Here is a 15,178-nt window from a genome sequence, read left to right on the forward strand (position 1 = left end):
GGGAATGTCTGATATTAGTAATACTGTACAGGTGAGGAGGGGGATGTCTGATACTAGTAATACTGTACAGGTGAGGAGGGGAATGTCTGATACTAGTAATACTGTACAGGTGAGGAGGGGAATGTCTGATACTAGTAATACTGTACAGGTGAGGAGGGGAATGTCTGATACTAGTAATACTGTACAGGTGAGGAGGGAGGGGAATGTCTGATACTAGTAATACTGTACAGGTGAGGAGGGAGGGGAATGTCTGATACTAGTAATACTGTACAGGTGAGGAGGGAGGGGAATGTCTGATACTAGTAATACTGTACAGGTGAGGAGGGAGGGGAATGTCTGATACTAGTAATACTGTACAGGTGAGGAGGGGAATGTCTGATATTAGTAATACTGTACAGGTGAGGAGGGGAATGTCTGATACTAGTAATACTGTACAGGTGAGGAGGGGAATGTCTGATACTAGTAATACTGTACAGGTGAGGAGGGAGGGGAATGTCTGATACTAGTAATACTGTACAGGTATCGCAAGTCTTCCTATACTTATAAGCTTCTATGTATCCTGCAGGAAGTGTTTATTTACATTCAGAAACAGAGCTCTCTGCTGACATCTCTGGCCGAGTCAGGAACTGTCCAGAGCAGGAGAGGTTTTCCACGGGGATTTGCTGCTGCTCTGGACAGTTCCTGACTCGGCCAGAGATGTCAGCAGAGAGCACTGTTTCTGAATGTAAATAAACACTTCCTGCAGGATAGATAGTAGCTTATAACTATGGGAAAACTTGAGATTTTTAAATAGAAGTAAATTACAAATCTATATAACTTTCTGACACTAGTTGATTTGAAAGAAATTTTTTTTTTTTTGCTGGACAACCCCTTTAAGCTCCATTTACTTCAATGGAACGGAGTTCCAATTCCCACCCAATCTGGAGACAAGAGAGGGGAAATAGTTCCTATGTTTTTGTAGCGCTGGATAACCCCTTTAACATACAGAAATAAAGTGGTCAGACATGTTTTTGTGGATGGCAAGAAAACAGATCGGTTTTATTTCTAAGAAAAGTGTTCTGCAGTATAGCGTACAACACCAACCGTTATTACTGTCCGCTATTACTCTCCGTTCTTTCTTCCTTAAAGGATACTCTGGCACTGATTAAAAGAAATCAATCATTAACATAGTTTATCCGCTTACCTTCTCTCCGGTGTTTGTCTCCATAAGAATTTTCCACTTTTTGCAGGTCCCTAAACCTCTAGTTGGTGTCTTTATTTTTTCTTTACTTCCTGGTTTGGGCTTTCCCATGATGCACTTTGTCTCCTGTGATGTCTAACTGACTCTGTAAAACTGTTAGATGGCTTACATCTTGTTCAGCCAATCAGAGCTGAGCAACCTGAGTAATGTGAGAAAGGGAGGCTGGCTTAACAGAGCTTAGACCCGCCTCCCTCTTGATGATGTCATTGTCACAAAATGGCTGCCACAGAGCAGCCTGGGGTCAACAGTCATTAGGTAAGAATGAGTTTAATTCACTTCCTGGTGGGGGATAGAGGGGGCAAAAGATAGGAAGGGGGCAGATAGGTGATTGAGGCATATTATAGGTATATAACTTTGTAATGTGTTTTAGTTACTGGGACAAAGCTTTCCGCTAAAGTACCCCTTTAAACTAACAGGTTAAATGGACAGCAAAGCCAGAGTGTGAACCAGGCCTTAGCGATGGCGGATGTCATTGTGTGGATCGTTATGTTCTGACTTCATGCCTGAAGACTCAGCTGTGTAAGGGTGGGTACATACTGAGGAATTCTTGCGGATAATATCCGTGGAATTCCGCTGTCTGTCCGCGTGCCTTTCAGCCGGCTCCATAGACACCATTCTATGGGCCGGCGGATAGCGGAATAGGTCGGCCCATCAAATGGTGTCTATGGAGCCAGCGGAAAGGCGTGCGGACAGACAGCGGAATTCCGCGGATATTACCTGCAAGAATTCCTCAGTATGTACCCACCCTTACACAGAGCAGCCTCAGCGCGTGGCAGCCTTGTCCTCTGCCATATACAGCTGTGTAACTCAGAGCAGCGTCAGCGCGTGGCAGCCTTGTCCTCTGCCATATACAGCTGTGTAACTCAGAGCAGCGTCAGCGCGTGGCAGCCTTGTCCTCTGCCATATACAGCTGTGTAACTCAGAGCAGCGTCAGCGCGTGGCAGCCTTGTCCTCTGCCATATACAGCTGTGTAACTCAGAGCAGCGTCAGCGCGTGGCAGCCTTGTCCTCTGCCATATACAGCTGTGTAACTCAGAGCAGCGTCAGCGCGTGGCAGCCTTGTCCTCTGCCATATACAGCTGTGTAACTCAGAGCAGCGTCAGCGCGTGGCAGCCTTGTCCTCTGCCATATACAGCTGTGTAACTCAGAGCAGCGTCAGCGCGTGGCAGCCTTGTCCTCTGCCATATACAGCTGTGTAACTCAGAGCAGCCTCAGCGCGTGGCAGCCTTGTCCTCTGCCATATACAGCTGTGTAACTCAGAGCAGCCTCAGCGCGTGGCAGCCTTGTCCTCTGCCATATACAGCTGTGTAACTCAGAGCAGCCTCAGCGCGTGGCAGCCTTGTCCTCTGCCATATACAGCTGTGTAACTCAGAGCAGCGTCAGCGCGTGGCAGCCTTGTCCTCTGCCATATACAGCTGTGTAACTCAGAGCAGCGTCAGCGCGTGGCAGCCTTGTCCTCTGCCATATACAGCTGTGTAACTCAGAGCAGCGTCAGCGCGTGGCAGCCTTGTCCTCTGCCGTATACAGCTGTGTAACTCAGAGCAGCCTCAGCGCGTGGCAGCCTTGTCCTCTGCCATATACAGCTGTGTAACTCAGAGCAGCGTCAGCGCGTGGCAGCCTTGTCCTCTGCCATATACAGCTGTGTAGCTCAGAGCAGCGTCAGCGCGTGGCAGCCTTGTCCTCTGCCATATACAGCTGTGTAACTCAGAGCAGCGTCAGCGCGTGGCAGCCTTGTCCTCTGCCATATACAGCTGTGTAACTCAGAGCAGCGTCAGCGCGTGGCAGCCTTGTCCTCTGCCATATACAGCTGTGTAACTCAGAGCAGCCTCAGCGCGTGGCAGCCTTGTCCTCTGCCATATACAGCTGTGTAACTCAGAGCAGCCTCAGCGCGTGGCAGCCTTGTCCTCTGCCATATACAGCTGTGTAACTCAGAGCAGCGTCAGCGCGTGGCAGCCTTGTCCTCTGCCATATAAAGCTGTGTAACTCAGAGCAGCGTCAGCGCGTGGCAGCCTTGTCCTCTGCCATATACAGCTGTGTAGCTCAGAGCAGCGTCAGCGCGTGGCAGCCTTGTCCTCTGCCATATAAAGCTGTGTAACTCAGAGCAGCCTCAGCGCGTGGCAGCCTTGTCCTCTGCCATATAAAGCTGTGTAACTCAGAGCAGCGTCAGCGTATGGCAGCCATGTGCTTCTCCGTATACAGCTGTGTAACCCAGAGCAGCTGCCTCAGCTTGGTGGATGCCTCCATGTCTGGAAGGGGGGGGGGGGGGGGGGGGGGGCGGGCAAAGTCTGTAGTCCTGTGAGGTTGTTGGGGTTACGTCCCTTCTCCCTAGCTCACTTCTTCTTCTCGTTACAGATCTGCCGTGCGGCTGGGAGGAAGGATTCACTGATGAGGGCGCCAGCTACTTCATAGAGTAAGTGCACCCCTCCCCCCCCTATAGACGCGGCTCACCAGCACCAGGCGCTACGTGTCTGCTGCATCCATGATATATTACCTACACACATCACATGACACGTCACGTGACTCTGCTGGTCACCATGTGCCCTATATAACCTACACACATCACATGACAAGTTCTGCACACGTCACATGGCTAGAGGTGGGCAGGGCTCATCAGTCTCACCCGATTGGCTGATTCCACACTTACTGCACCTGGCCTGGTGAGCGCTCCTCTCATGATGGTGGCGCCATCTTCTGCTACAGAATGACATGGCTGGCTGGTTTGGTCCACAATATGGCGCCCCCTGTCTATCCCTCTATTGGTGAATGTACTGCTGTCGCCACCGCGCTGCTCTGAGGTCTGATTTCCTGGAATAACACGTGGTGGTTGTCCTTGTCCTGATTTTCCTCAGGTCACTCTGGTGTCATGGCGTCTGTGGTCACATGACGTTGGTCACGGTGTGGAGTGCAGTAATAGAAACAGTAAAGGATGGAGGATGAGAGACCGGCCCCAACGTCCCTGCTGAGGGGGCCATTCACACATGAAGCCATGGGGGCTATAAATCCAGCGGTACAGGGTCTCATCCTGGTCGTCATGGCGATGACCCCTACATATTGGTCTGCATTGTCTTAGTGGGGAGGGGTCAGCTGGATGTTGACTGAAGGTCATCATGATGGCCGTACCGCACTATTGTATCATGTCTGGTGGTGTGTGAGGCGTGCTGACAGTATGCCTCTGGTCGGTGGACGTGTATACCCGCACTGACGTTACATGGCCGGGTGGACGTGTATACCCGCACTGACGTTACATGGCCGTGTATACCCGCACTGACGTTACATGGACGTGTATACCCGCACTGACGTTCTGTGGCCAGGTGGACGTGTATACCCGCACTGACGTTCTGTGGCCAGGTGGACGTGTATACCCGCACTGACGTTCTGTGGCCAGGTGGACGTGTATACCCGCACTGACGTTACGTGGCCAGGTGGACGTGTATACCTGCACTGACGTTACGTGGCCAGGTGGACGTGTATACCCGCACTGACGTTACCTGGCCAGGTGGACGTGTATACCCGCACTGACGTTCTGTGGCCAGGTGGACGTGTATACCCGCACTGACGTTACGTGGCCAGGTGGACGTGTATACCCGCACTGACGTTACGTGGCCAGGTGGACGTGTATACCCGCACTGACGTTACATGGACGTGTATACCCGCACTGACGTTACGTGGCCAGGTGGACGTGTATACCCGCACTGACGTTACGTGGCCAGGTGGACGTGTATACCCGCACTGACGTTACTTGGCAGATCGGCCGCACAGTGAGGACTGTTACATTTGGCGCAGCCGGTGTGTTTGTGTTTCCTCCCTCCTCGCCGTGTTGTGTTTGGGGGATTGGGCGCCATGGCGATAGCCGTGGACTCCTATCAGCCGACACTCCTCTTGTGCACACAGCGGCAGGAGGGCGGGAAGGGTTAATGATTGGTGACCTGGCAGGAATGTAGCTCTGCTGTAGCTGCACTGGGGGGGGGGTGCGGCCCTCGGGGGCCATGCTGTGTGTACGGGGCAGACACAGAGCTGTGATATCCTCACTCAGCTTTCCTACATTCCTGCATAACCTCTGCCCAGGGTGACCCTTGTGGAGATGTCACAGCAGCCATGTTGGTTGTCACCCAGCTTTCCTACACTCCTGCATAACCTTTGTCTAGGGTGACCCTTGTGGAGATGTCACGGCAGCCATGTTGGTTGTCACCCAGCTTTCCTGCATAACCTCTGCCCAGGGTGACCCTTGTGGAGATGTCACAGCAGCCATGTTGGTTGTCACCCAGCTTTCCTACACTCCTGCATAACCTTTGTCCAGGGTGACCCTTGTGGAGATGTCACGGCAGCCATGTTGGTTGTCACCCAGCTTTCCTGCATAACCTCTGCCCAGGGTGACCCTTGTGGAGATGTCACAGCAGCCATGTTGGTTGTCACCCAGCTTTCCTACACTCCTGCATAACCTTTGTCCAGGGTGACCCTTGTGGAGATGTCACGGCAGCCATGTTGGTTGTCACCCAGCTTTCCCGGGGTCTCTGTAGTTGTGGCAGGATTGTCCCTGCGTGGCGGTGGCTGAGTCTGAGGTAACGGGCTGTAGGACCCTGCAGCGGTGACAGCAGTCAGTGTGTTATTCGCCTCATTTCCATGATGGACGGCCATTTATACGGAGCTCCTGGCGTCGGGCGAGGTGTAGATGAGCGTGAATGCTGATGGCGCCGCTGACCGCTCTGTTCTCACTAATGGATAATAAAGTTTGATTTGAAGGGCGCGGTGCGGCACTTATGGGGTCAGCAGCTTTAACGATTATTACCGAGGAAATAAAATGATCAGAAGCTGCGACATCTGTCACCGACCGCGCCGAAAATAGAGGAAAAACCTGCCATCCATCCTGTGAGTGGCCGCCATCGCTGCACGCTCATCACTGCCCGATTTATGAGGCTTTAATATGAATCCTGAGCGGCAGCGAGGAAGAGGAGGGAACCACATGAGGCTGAGAGACGGCGGCCTCCTCTGTGATCACCACGTGAGGCTGAGAGACGGCGGCCTCCTCTGTGATCACCGGATGAGGCTGAGAGACGGCAGCCTCTGTGATCACCACGTGAGGCTGAGAGACAGCGGCCTCCTCTGTGATCACCATATGAGGCTGAGAGACGGCGGCCTCTGTGATCACCGTATGAGGCTGAGAGACGGAGGCCTCCTCTGTGATCATCGGACGAGGCTGAGAGACGGCGGCCTCCTCTGTGATCCCCGGATGAGGCTGAGAGACGCCGGCCTCCTCTGTGATCACCAGATGAGGCTGAGAGACGGCGGCCTCCTCTGTGATCCCCGGATGAGGCTGAGAGATGGGGCAGTGTGGGATGGGGTCACCTGGTGTGAGTGATTCTGTAGCCAGGACTAGTGTGTTACAATTTTTCAGTCCAGAGTCCAGTCCTGGCTATTTTCCTGGCACTATTAGGCGGAGACTGGGGCGGGGAGTGTGGCGGAGACTGGGGCGGGGAGTGTAGCGGAGACTGGGGCGGGGAGTGTAGCGGAGACTGGGGCGGGGAGTGTAGCGGAGACTGGGGCGGGGAGTGTAGCGGAGACTGGGGCGGGGAGTGTAGCGGAGACTGGGGCGGGGAGTGTAGCGGAGACTGGGGCGGGGAGTGTAGCGGAGACTGGGGCGGGGAGTGTAGCGGAGACTGGGGCGGGGAGTGTAGCGGAGACTGGGGGCGGGGAGTGTAGCGGAGACTGGGGCGGGGAGTGTAGCGGAGACTGGGGCGGGGAGTGTAGCGGAGACTGGGGCGGGGAGTGTAGCGGAGACTGGGGCGGGGAGTGTAGCGGAGACTGGGGCGGGGAGTGTAGCGGAGACTGGGGCGGGGAGTGTAGCGGAGACTGGGGCGGGGAGTGTAGCGGAGACTGGGGCGGGGAGTGTAGCGGAGACTGGGGCGGGGAGTGTAGCTGGGGCGGGGAGTGTAGCGGGGGCGGGGAGTGTAGCGGGGGCGGGGAGTGTAGCGGGGGCGGGGAGTGTAGCGGAGACGGGGGCGGGGAGTGTAGGGGGCGGGAGAGTGTAGCGGAGACGGGGAGTGTGGCAGAGAGTGTAGCGGGGGCGGAGAGTGTAGCGGGGGCGGAGAGTGTAGCAGGGGCGGAGAGTGTAGCGGAGACGGGGGCGGGGAGTGTAACGAAGAGTGTATAGGAGACTGGCGAAGAGTGTAGCGTAGACGGGGCCGGGGAGTGTAGCGTAGACGGGGGCGGGGAGTGTAGCGGAGAGTGTAGCGGGGGCGAAGAGTGTAGAGGAGACTGGCGAAGAGTGTAGCGGAGACGGGGCCGGGGAGTGTAGCGGGGGCGGAGAGTGTAGCGGGGGCGGAGAGTGTAGCGGGGGCGGGGAGTGTAGCGTAGACGGGGGCGGAGAGTGTAGCGTAGACGGGGGCGGGGAGTGTAGCGGAGAGTGTAGCGGGGGCGAAGAGTGTAGAGGAGACTGGCGAAGAGTGTAGCGGAGACGGGGCCGGGGAGTGTAGCGGGGGCGGAGAGTGTAGCGGGGGCGGAGAGTGTAGCGGGGGCGGGGAGTGTAGCGGAGACGGGGGCGGGGAGTGTAGCAGGGGCGGGAGAGTGTAGCGGAGACGGGGGCGGGGAGTGTAGCGGGGGCGGGAGAGTCTAGCGAAGACGGGGGCGGGGAGTGTAGCGGGGGCGGGGAGTGTAGCGGAGACGGGGGCGGGAAGTGTAGCGGGGGCGGGGAGTGTACAGTAGGGGACACAGTGTAGAGTGTTCCCTGTGACGGTGAGGTGCTGTGGTACCTCTGGCGCCTCCTGCTGGGCATCGGCGGTGGTGATAGTGCGGCACCTGGCGCGGCTTTCACCGCAGAGAGTCTGTACACAGGATCCCGGCCAAGTGTCCTCCAGTTGCTAAGAAACGCAGCGAAACCCTAAAGAAAGTCCTGGCTGCCCCATGTATTATGTAGAGCGTCAGGAAGCGGCCATTGTTACCAGGCAGTGACACCACTTAAAGGGCCGGTAACCTCAAATTACTGGTTCCAGGGAGGAGAAGATGATAGTGTGCAGTAATGGAGGGATCCACCCTGTGCTGTTATTTGGTGGTCCCCTCCTCCCTGATATATCCCCCTCTACTGCTCTCCACATCTGCACCATTCAGGAAGGTGTCCAGTCATCAGCATCAGGTCTTCCAGAGCTGTACTCACACTTGTGAGTAATCCTACAGCAGAATAGTGAGTGCAGCTCTGGAGGATGAGACATGGTGTAATAGCAGAATAGTGAGTGCAGCTCTGGGGCATGAGACACACTGTAAGAGCAGAATAGTGAGTGCAGCTCTGGAGGATGAGACATGATGTAACAGCAGAATAGTGAGGGCAGCTCTGGGGGATGAGACCTGATGTAACAGCAGAATAGTGAGTGCAGCTCTGGGGGATGAGACATGATGTAACAGCAGAATAGTGAGTGCAGCTCTGGGGGATGAGACATGATGTAACAGCAGAATAGTGTGGCGGTCTCCAGCTGGGGGTTCTGTGTGGCGGTCTCTGTTCTGTGTGGCGGTCTCTGTCTGTTCTGTGTGGCGCTCTCTGTCGGTTCTGTGTGGCGGTCTCTGTCGGTTCTGTGTGGCGGTCTCTGTTCTGTGTGGCGCTCTCTGTCGGTTCTGTGTGGCGCTCTCTGTCGGTTCTGTGTGGCGCTCTCTGTCGGTTCTGTGTGGCGCTCTCTGTCTGTTCTGTGTGGCGCTCTCTGTCTGTTCTGTGTGGCGCTCTCTGTCTGTTCTGTGTGGCGCTCTCTGTCTGTTCTGTGTGGCGCTCTCTGTCTGTTCTGTGTGGCGCTCTCTGTCTGTTCTGTGTGGCGGTCTCCGGCTGTCTGTTCTGTGTGGCGGTCTCTGTCTGTTCTGTGTGGCGGTCTCTGTTCTGTGTGGCGCTCTCTGTCTGTTCTGTGTGGCGCTCTCTGTCTGTTCTGTGTGGAGCTCTCTGTCTGTTCTGTGTGGCGGTCCCCGGCTGTCTGTTCTGTGTGGCGCTCTCTGTTCTGTGTGGCGTTCCCCGGCTGTCAGTTCTGTGTGGCGCTCTGTGTTCTGTGTGGTGTTTTGTGTGGCTGTCTCTGTGTTCTGTGTGGCTGTCTCTGTGTTCTGTGTGGCTGTCTCTGTGTTCTGTGTGGCTGTCTCTGTGTTCTGTGTGGCTGTCTCTGTGTTCTGTGTGGCGCTCTCTGTTCTGTGTGGCGGTCCCCATCTCTCGGTTCTGTGTGGCGGTGTCTGTTCTGTGGCTCTCTCTGTTCTGTGTGGCGGTCCCCGGCTGTTGGTTCTGTGTGGCGCTCTCTGTTCTGTGTGGCGCTCTGCGTTCTGTGTGGCGGTCTCTGTCTGTTCTGTGTGGCGGTCTCTGTCTGTTCTGTGTGGCGGTCTCTGTCTGTTCTGTGTGGCGGTCTCTGTCTGTTCTGTGTGGCGGTCTCTGTCTGTTCTGTGTGGCGGTCTCTGTCTGTTCTGTGTGGCGGTCTCTGTCTGTTCTGTGTGGCGGTCTCTGTCTGTTCTGTGTGGCGGTCTCTGTCTGTTCTGTGTGGCGGTCTCTGTGTTCTGTGTGGCTCTCTCTGTTCTGTGTGGCGGTCCCCGGCTGTTGGTTCTGTGTGGCGCTCTCTGTTCTGTGTGGCGCTCTGCGTTCTCCGTGGCGGTCTCTGTCTGTTCTGTGTGGCGGTCTCTGTCTGTTCTGTGTGGCGGTCTCTGTCTGTTCTGTGTGGCGGTCTCTGTCTGTTCTGTGTGGCGGTCTCTGTCTGTTCTGTGTGGCGCTCTCTGTCTGTTCTGTGTGGCGCTCTCTGTCTGTTCTGTGTGGCGCTCTCTGTCTGTTCTGTGTGGCGCTCTCTGTCTGTTCTGTGTGGCGCTCTCTGTCTGTTCTGTGTGGCGCTCTCTGTCTGTTCTGTGTGGCGCTCTCTGTCGGTTCTGTGTGGCGCTCTGTCTGTTCTGTGTGGCGGTCTCTGTCTGTTCTGTGTGGCGCTCTCTGTCTGTTCTGTGTGGCGGTCTCCGGCTGTCTGTTCTGTGTGGCGGTCTCTGTCTGTTTGTTCTGTGTGGCGGTCTCTGTCTGTTTGTTCTGTGTGGCGGTCTCTGTCTGTTCTGTGTGGCGCTCTCTGTCTGTTCTGTGTGGCGCTCTCTGTCTGTTCTGTGTGGCGCTCTCTGTCTGTTCTGTGTGGCGCTCTCTGTCTGTTCTGTGTGGCGCTCTCTGTCGGTTCTGTGTGGCGCTCTGTCGGTTCTGTGTGGCGCTCTCTGTCGGTTCTGTGTGGCGCTCTCTGTCGGTTCTGTGTGGCGCTCTCTGTCGGTTCTGTGTGGCGCTCTCTGTCGGTTCTGTGTGGCGCTCTCTGTCGGTTCTGTGTGGCGCTCTCTGTCGGTTCTGTGTGGCGCTCTCTGTCTGTTCTGTGTGGCGCTGGCTGTGGGTTCTGTGTGGCGCTCTCTGTCGGTTCTGTGTGGCGCTCTCTGTCTGTTCTGTGTGGCGCTGGCTGTGGGTTCTGTGTGGCGGTCCCCGGCTGTCGGTTCTGTGTGGCGGTCCCCGGCTGTCGGTTCTGTGTGGCGCTCTCTGTTCTGTGTGGCGGTCCCCGGCTGTCGGTTCTGTGTGGCGGTCTGTCTTCTGTGTGGCGGTCTCCGGCTGTCGGTTCTGTGTGGCGGTCCCCGTCTGTCGGTTCTTTGTGGCGGTCTCTGTTCTGTGTGGCGCTCTGTGTGGCGGTCTCTGTTCTGTGTGGCGCTCTGTGTGGCGGTCTCTGTTCTGTGTGGCGCTCTGTGTGGCGGTCTCTGTTCTGTGTAGCGCTCTGTGTGGCGGTCTCTGTTCTGTGTGGCGCTCTGTGTGGCGGTCTCTGTTCTGTGTGGCGCTCTGTGTGGCGGTCTCTGTTCTGTGTGGCGGTCTGTATCACCGGAGAGGCCGTTGTGCGTCTCCTGTATAAATCTCACCGTCCGCTGCTGAACACACAATAACATTCTCCGGCGACGCTGTCAGTAATTTATAATCGTAGAGTAAAAATAGCCGCGTGCCGATTCCAAGGCGAGATTTACCGTCATCTGGGACAAATGTCATTCAGACTAGGGATGGTCCGAACCCGCCAAGGTTCGGGTTCGGATGAAACCGAACGCTCAGCATCGGATTCCCGCTGTCTGCCCGCTCCGTGCAACGGGGGGATCCAGCGGGAGGACCGCCTGGAAAACTGGGATACAGCCTATGGCTATGGTCCTCCTGCTGGATCCGCCCGCTGCACGGAGCGGGCAGACAGCGGGAATCATTACCGAGGGTTCGGGTTCGTACGAACCTGAACCGAACTCTGTTCGGACCATCCCTAATTCAGACCCATCACAGCGAAGAGCAACGGCGGACCGCACCACTATCATGTGACCCCAAAATATGGAACCCCCAGTCATCCTGTGTCCAGGAAAGTGACAACCAAAATGGCTGCTCTCCTGACTGGCTGTGTAGAGGCTATATAATACATCTGGGGCTCAGCCTGTTATCGGGGCCCTGTCAGAGTGAGCTTCTCATGTTGTGGGGTCACTGTGAGGGTTCAGCGTGTCATGTGGGGTCACCAGGTCAGGGCTGAGCTTTCTCATGTGTGGTCACCAGGTCAAGGCTGAGCTTTCTCATGTGGGGTCACCAGGTCAAGGCTGAGCTTTCTCATGTGTGGTCACCAGGTCAAGGCTGAGCTTTCTCATGTGTGGTCAGGGCTGAGCTTTCTCATGTGTGGTCAGGGCTGAGCTTTCTCATGTGGGGTCACCAGGTCAGGGCTGAGCTTTCTCATGTGGGGTCACCAGGTCAGGGCTGAGCTTTCTCATGTGTGGTCAGGGCTGAGCTTTCTCATGTGTGGTCAGGGCTGAGCTTTCTCATGTGGGGTCACCAGGTCAGGGCTGAGCTTTCTCATGTGGGGTCACCAGGTCAGGGCTGAGCTTTCTCATGTGGGGTCACCAGGTCAGGGCTGAGCTTTCTCATGTGGGGTCACCAGGTCAGGGCTGAGCTTTCTCATGTGGGGTCACCAGGTCAGGGCTGAGCTTTCTCATGTGGGGTCACCAGGTCAGGGCTGAGCTTTCTCATGTGGGGTCACCAGGTCAGGGCTGAGCTTTCTCATGTGGGGTCACCAGGTCAGGGCTGAGCTTTTTCATGTTGTGGGGTCACTGTCAGCGTTGAATGTGTCTTATATGAGGTCACCACTCTGATGTGGTGGAGCTCTGGTTATGTGGTTGTTGGTGTATGCGGTGTGCGCTCTCCCTTGCTATGTTATCATTGGTGTCTCATGTGTCCGGCGAGCGCTCTCCCATGTTATCTGGACGTTGGTTTCTCGTGTGACTTCCCATGTTGTGTGGACGTTGTCTCGTGTGTCCGGCGTGCACTCTCCCTTGTTATCTGGATGTTGGTGTCTCGTGTGTCCGGCGTGCGCTCTCCCATGTTATCTGGACGTTGGTGTCTCGTGTGACTTCCCATGTTGTGTGGACGTTGTTTCGCGTGTCCGGCGTGCGCTCTCCTTTGTTATCTGGATGTTGGTGTCTCGTGTGACTTCCCATGTTGTGTGGACGTTGTCTCGTGTGTCCGGCGTGCGCTCTCCCATGTTATCTGGACGTTGGTGTCTCGTGTGACTTCCCATGTTGTGTGGACGTTGTCTCGTGGGTCCGGCGTGCCCTCTCCCATGTTGTGTGGACGTTGTTTCGCGTGTCCGGCGTGCGCTCTCCCATGTTATCTGGATGTTGGTGTCTCGTGTGACTTCCCATGTTGTGTGGACGTTGTCTCATGGGTCCGGCGTGCCCTCTCCCATGTTGTGTGGACGTTGTTTCGCGTGTCCGGCGTGCGCTCTCCCTTGTTATCTGGATGTTGGTGTCTCGTGTGACTTCCCATGTTGTGTGGACGTTGTTTCGCGTGTCCGGCGTGCGCTCTCCCTTGTTATCTGGATGTTGGTGTCTCGTGTGACTTCCCATGTTGTGTGGACGTTGTCTCGTGTGTCCGGCGTGCGCTCTCCCATGTTGTGTGGACGTTGGTGTCTCGTGTGTCTTCCCATGTTGTGTGGACGTTGTCTCGTGTGTCCGGCGTGCGCTCTCCCATGTTATCTGGACGTTGGTGTCTCGTGTGACTTCCCATGTTGTGTGGACGTTGTCTCGTGTGTCCGGCGTGCCCTCTCCCATGTTGTGTGGACGTTGTTTCGCGTGTCCGGCGTGCGCTCTCCCATGTTATCTGGATGTTGGTGTCTCGTGTGACTTCCCATGTTGTGTGGACGTTGTCTCGTGTGTCCGGCGTGCCCTCTCCCATGTTGTGTGGACGTTGTCTCGTGTGTCCGGCGTGCCCTCTCCCATGTTGTGTGGACGTTGTCTCGTGTGTCCGGCGCGCCCTCTCCCATGTTGTGTGGACGTTGTTTCGTGTGTCCGGCGTGCCCTCTCCCATGTTGTGTGGACGTTGTCTCGTGTGTCCGGCGTGCCCTCTCCCATGTTGTGTGGACGTTGTCTCGTGTGTCCTGCGTGCCCTCTCCCATGTTGTGTGGACGTTGTCTCGTGTGTCCTGCGTGCCCTCTCCCATGTTGTGTGGACGTTGTCTCGTGTGTCCGGCGTGCCCTCTCCCATGTTGTGTGGACGTTGTCTCGTGTGTCCGGCGTGCCCTCTCCCATGTTGTGTGGACGTTGTCTCGTGTGTCCGGCGTGCCCTCTCCCATGTTGTGTGGACGTTGTCTCGTGTGTCCTGCGCGCCCTCATCCCATGTTGTGTGGACGTTGTTTCGTGTGTCCGGCGTGCCCTCTCCCATGTTGTGTGGACGTTGTCTCGTGTGTCCGGCGTGCCCTCTCCCATGTTGTGTGGACGTTGTCTCGTGTGTCCGGCGTGCCCTCTCCCATGTTGTGTGGACGTTGTCTCGTGTGTCCTGCGTGCCCTCTCCCATGTTGTGTGGACGTTGTCTCGTGTGTCCGGCGTGCCCTCTCCCAGGGTGTGTGGACGTTGTCTCGTGTGTCCGGCGTGCCCTCTCCCATGTTGTGTGGACGTTGTCTCGTGTGTCCGGCGTGCCCTCTCCCATGTTGTGTGGACGTTGTCTCGTGTGTCCGGCGTGCCCTCTCCCATGTTGTGTGGACGTTGTCTCGTGTGTCCGGCGTGCCCTCTCCCATGTTGTGTGGACGTTGTCTCGTGTGTCCGGCGTGCCCTCTCCCATGTTGTGTGGACGTTGTCTCGTGTGTCCTGCGTGCCCTCTCCCATGTTGTGTGGACGTTGTCTCGTGTGTCCTGCGTGCCCTCTCCCATGTTGTGTGGACGTTGTCTCGTGTGTCCTGCGTGCCCTCTCCCATGTTGTGTGGACGTTGTCTCGTGTGTCCGGCGTGCCTCGTATCTGGCTCCTGCTCGGTGATGTCTTCCCAGAGTCCTCAGCCGTTGTCATGATGATGTATGGCGGTCTGGTGGGCGTGGTTGTCTGTTCGGCGCGGTCTGGCGGGCGTGGTTGTCTGTTTGGCGCGGTCTGGCGGGCGTGGTTGTCTGTTTGGCGCGGTCCTGGCACATTAGTCACAGGCGGCCGTGTGTCTGGAGGCACAGGGCATCTTCCTCTCATCCGTGCGGGTGATGGCGGTGTGCGCTGTGACGCCTCCTATCCTGCAGACCCGTTGTAGACAGGAGAGAGTGTAGGTGTGATGAGGCCTGGCGGGGGGAGAGCATGCACACAAGCCCCCGCCTCACATACCAGAGTGATGACCGCACACACACAATGGTGGCACTGTCTGCAGCTCCGCATCTTCATTCCATCCTCATCAGCAGCCGCTGCTGACCCCTCATCATCCATCATACGCTATCATCATCCATCATACGCTATCATCATCCATCATACGCTATCATCATCCATCATACGCTATCATCATCCATCATACGATATCATCATCCATCATACGCTATCATCATCCATCAAACACTCATCATCCATCAAATACTATCATAATCCATCATCTATCAAACACTATCATCATCCATCATCTATCAAACGCTATCATCATTCATCATCCATCAAACGCTATCATCTATCACAGGCTATCATCA

The 15,178-nt window shown here is 56.2% G+C and overlaps 1 protein-coding gene across 4 annotated transcripts in view; it reads left to right on the forward strand.

Moving 5' to 3' along the window:
* Positions 1-15,178, forward strand: part of PLEKHA7 (pleckstrin homology domain containing A7) — a 144,006-nt gene that overhangs the window by 9,791 nt on the left and 119,037 nt on the right. For all 4 annotated transcript variants that reach the window (XM_069964987.1, XM_069964986.1, XM_069964989.1 and 1 more), the window contains exon 3: positions 3,592-3,649. In XM_069964987.1, the coding sequence (XP_069821088.1) occupies positions 3,592-3,649 (58 nt within the window). The remainder of the gene's footprint in view (positions 1-3,591; positions 3,650-15,178) is intronic.

This window comes from Dendropsophus ebraccatus, chromosome 4 (assembly GCF_027789765.1).
Source record: "Dendropsophus ebraccatus isolate aDenEbr1 chromosome 4, aDenEbr1.pat, whole genome shotgun sequence".
Lineage (NCBI taxonomy): Eukaryota > Metazoa > Chordata > Amphibia > Anura > Hylidae > Dendropsophus > Dendropsophus ebraccatus.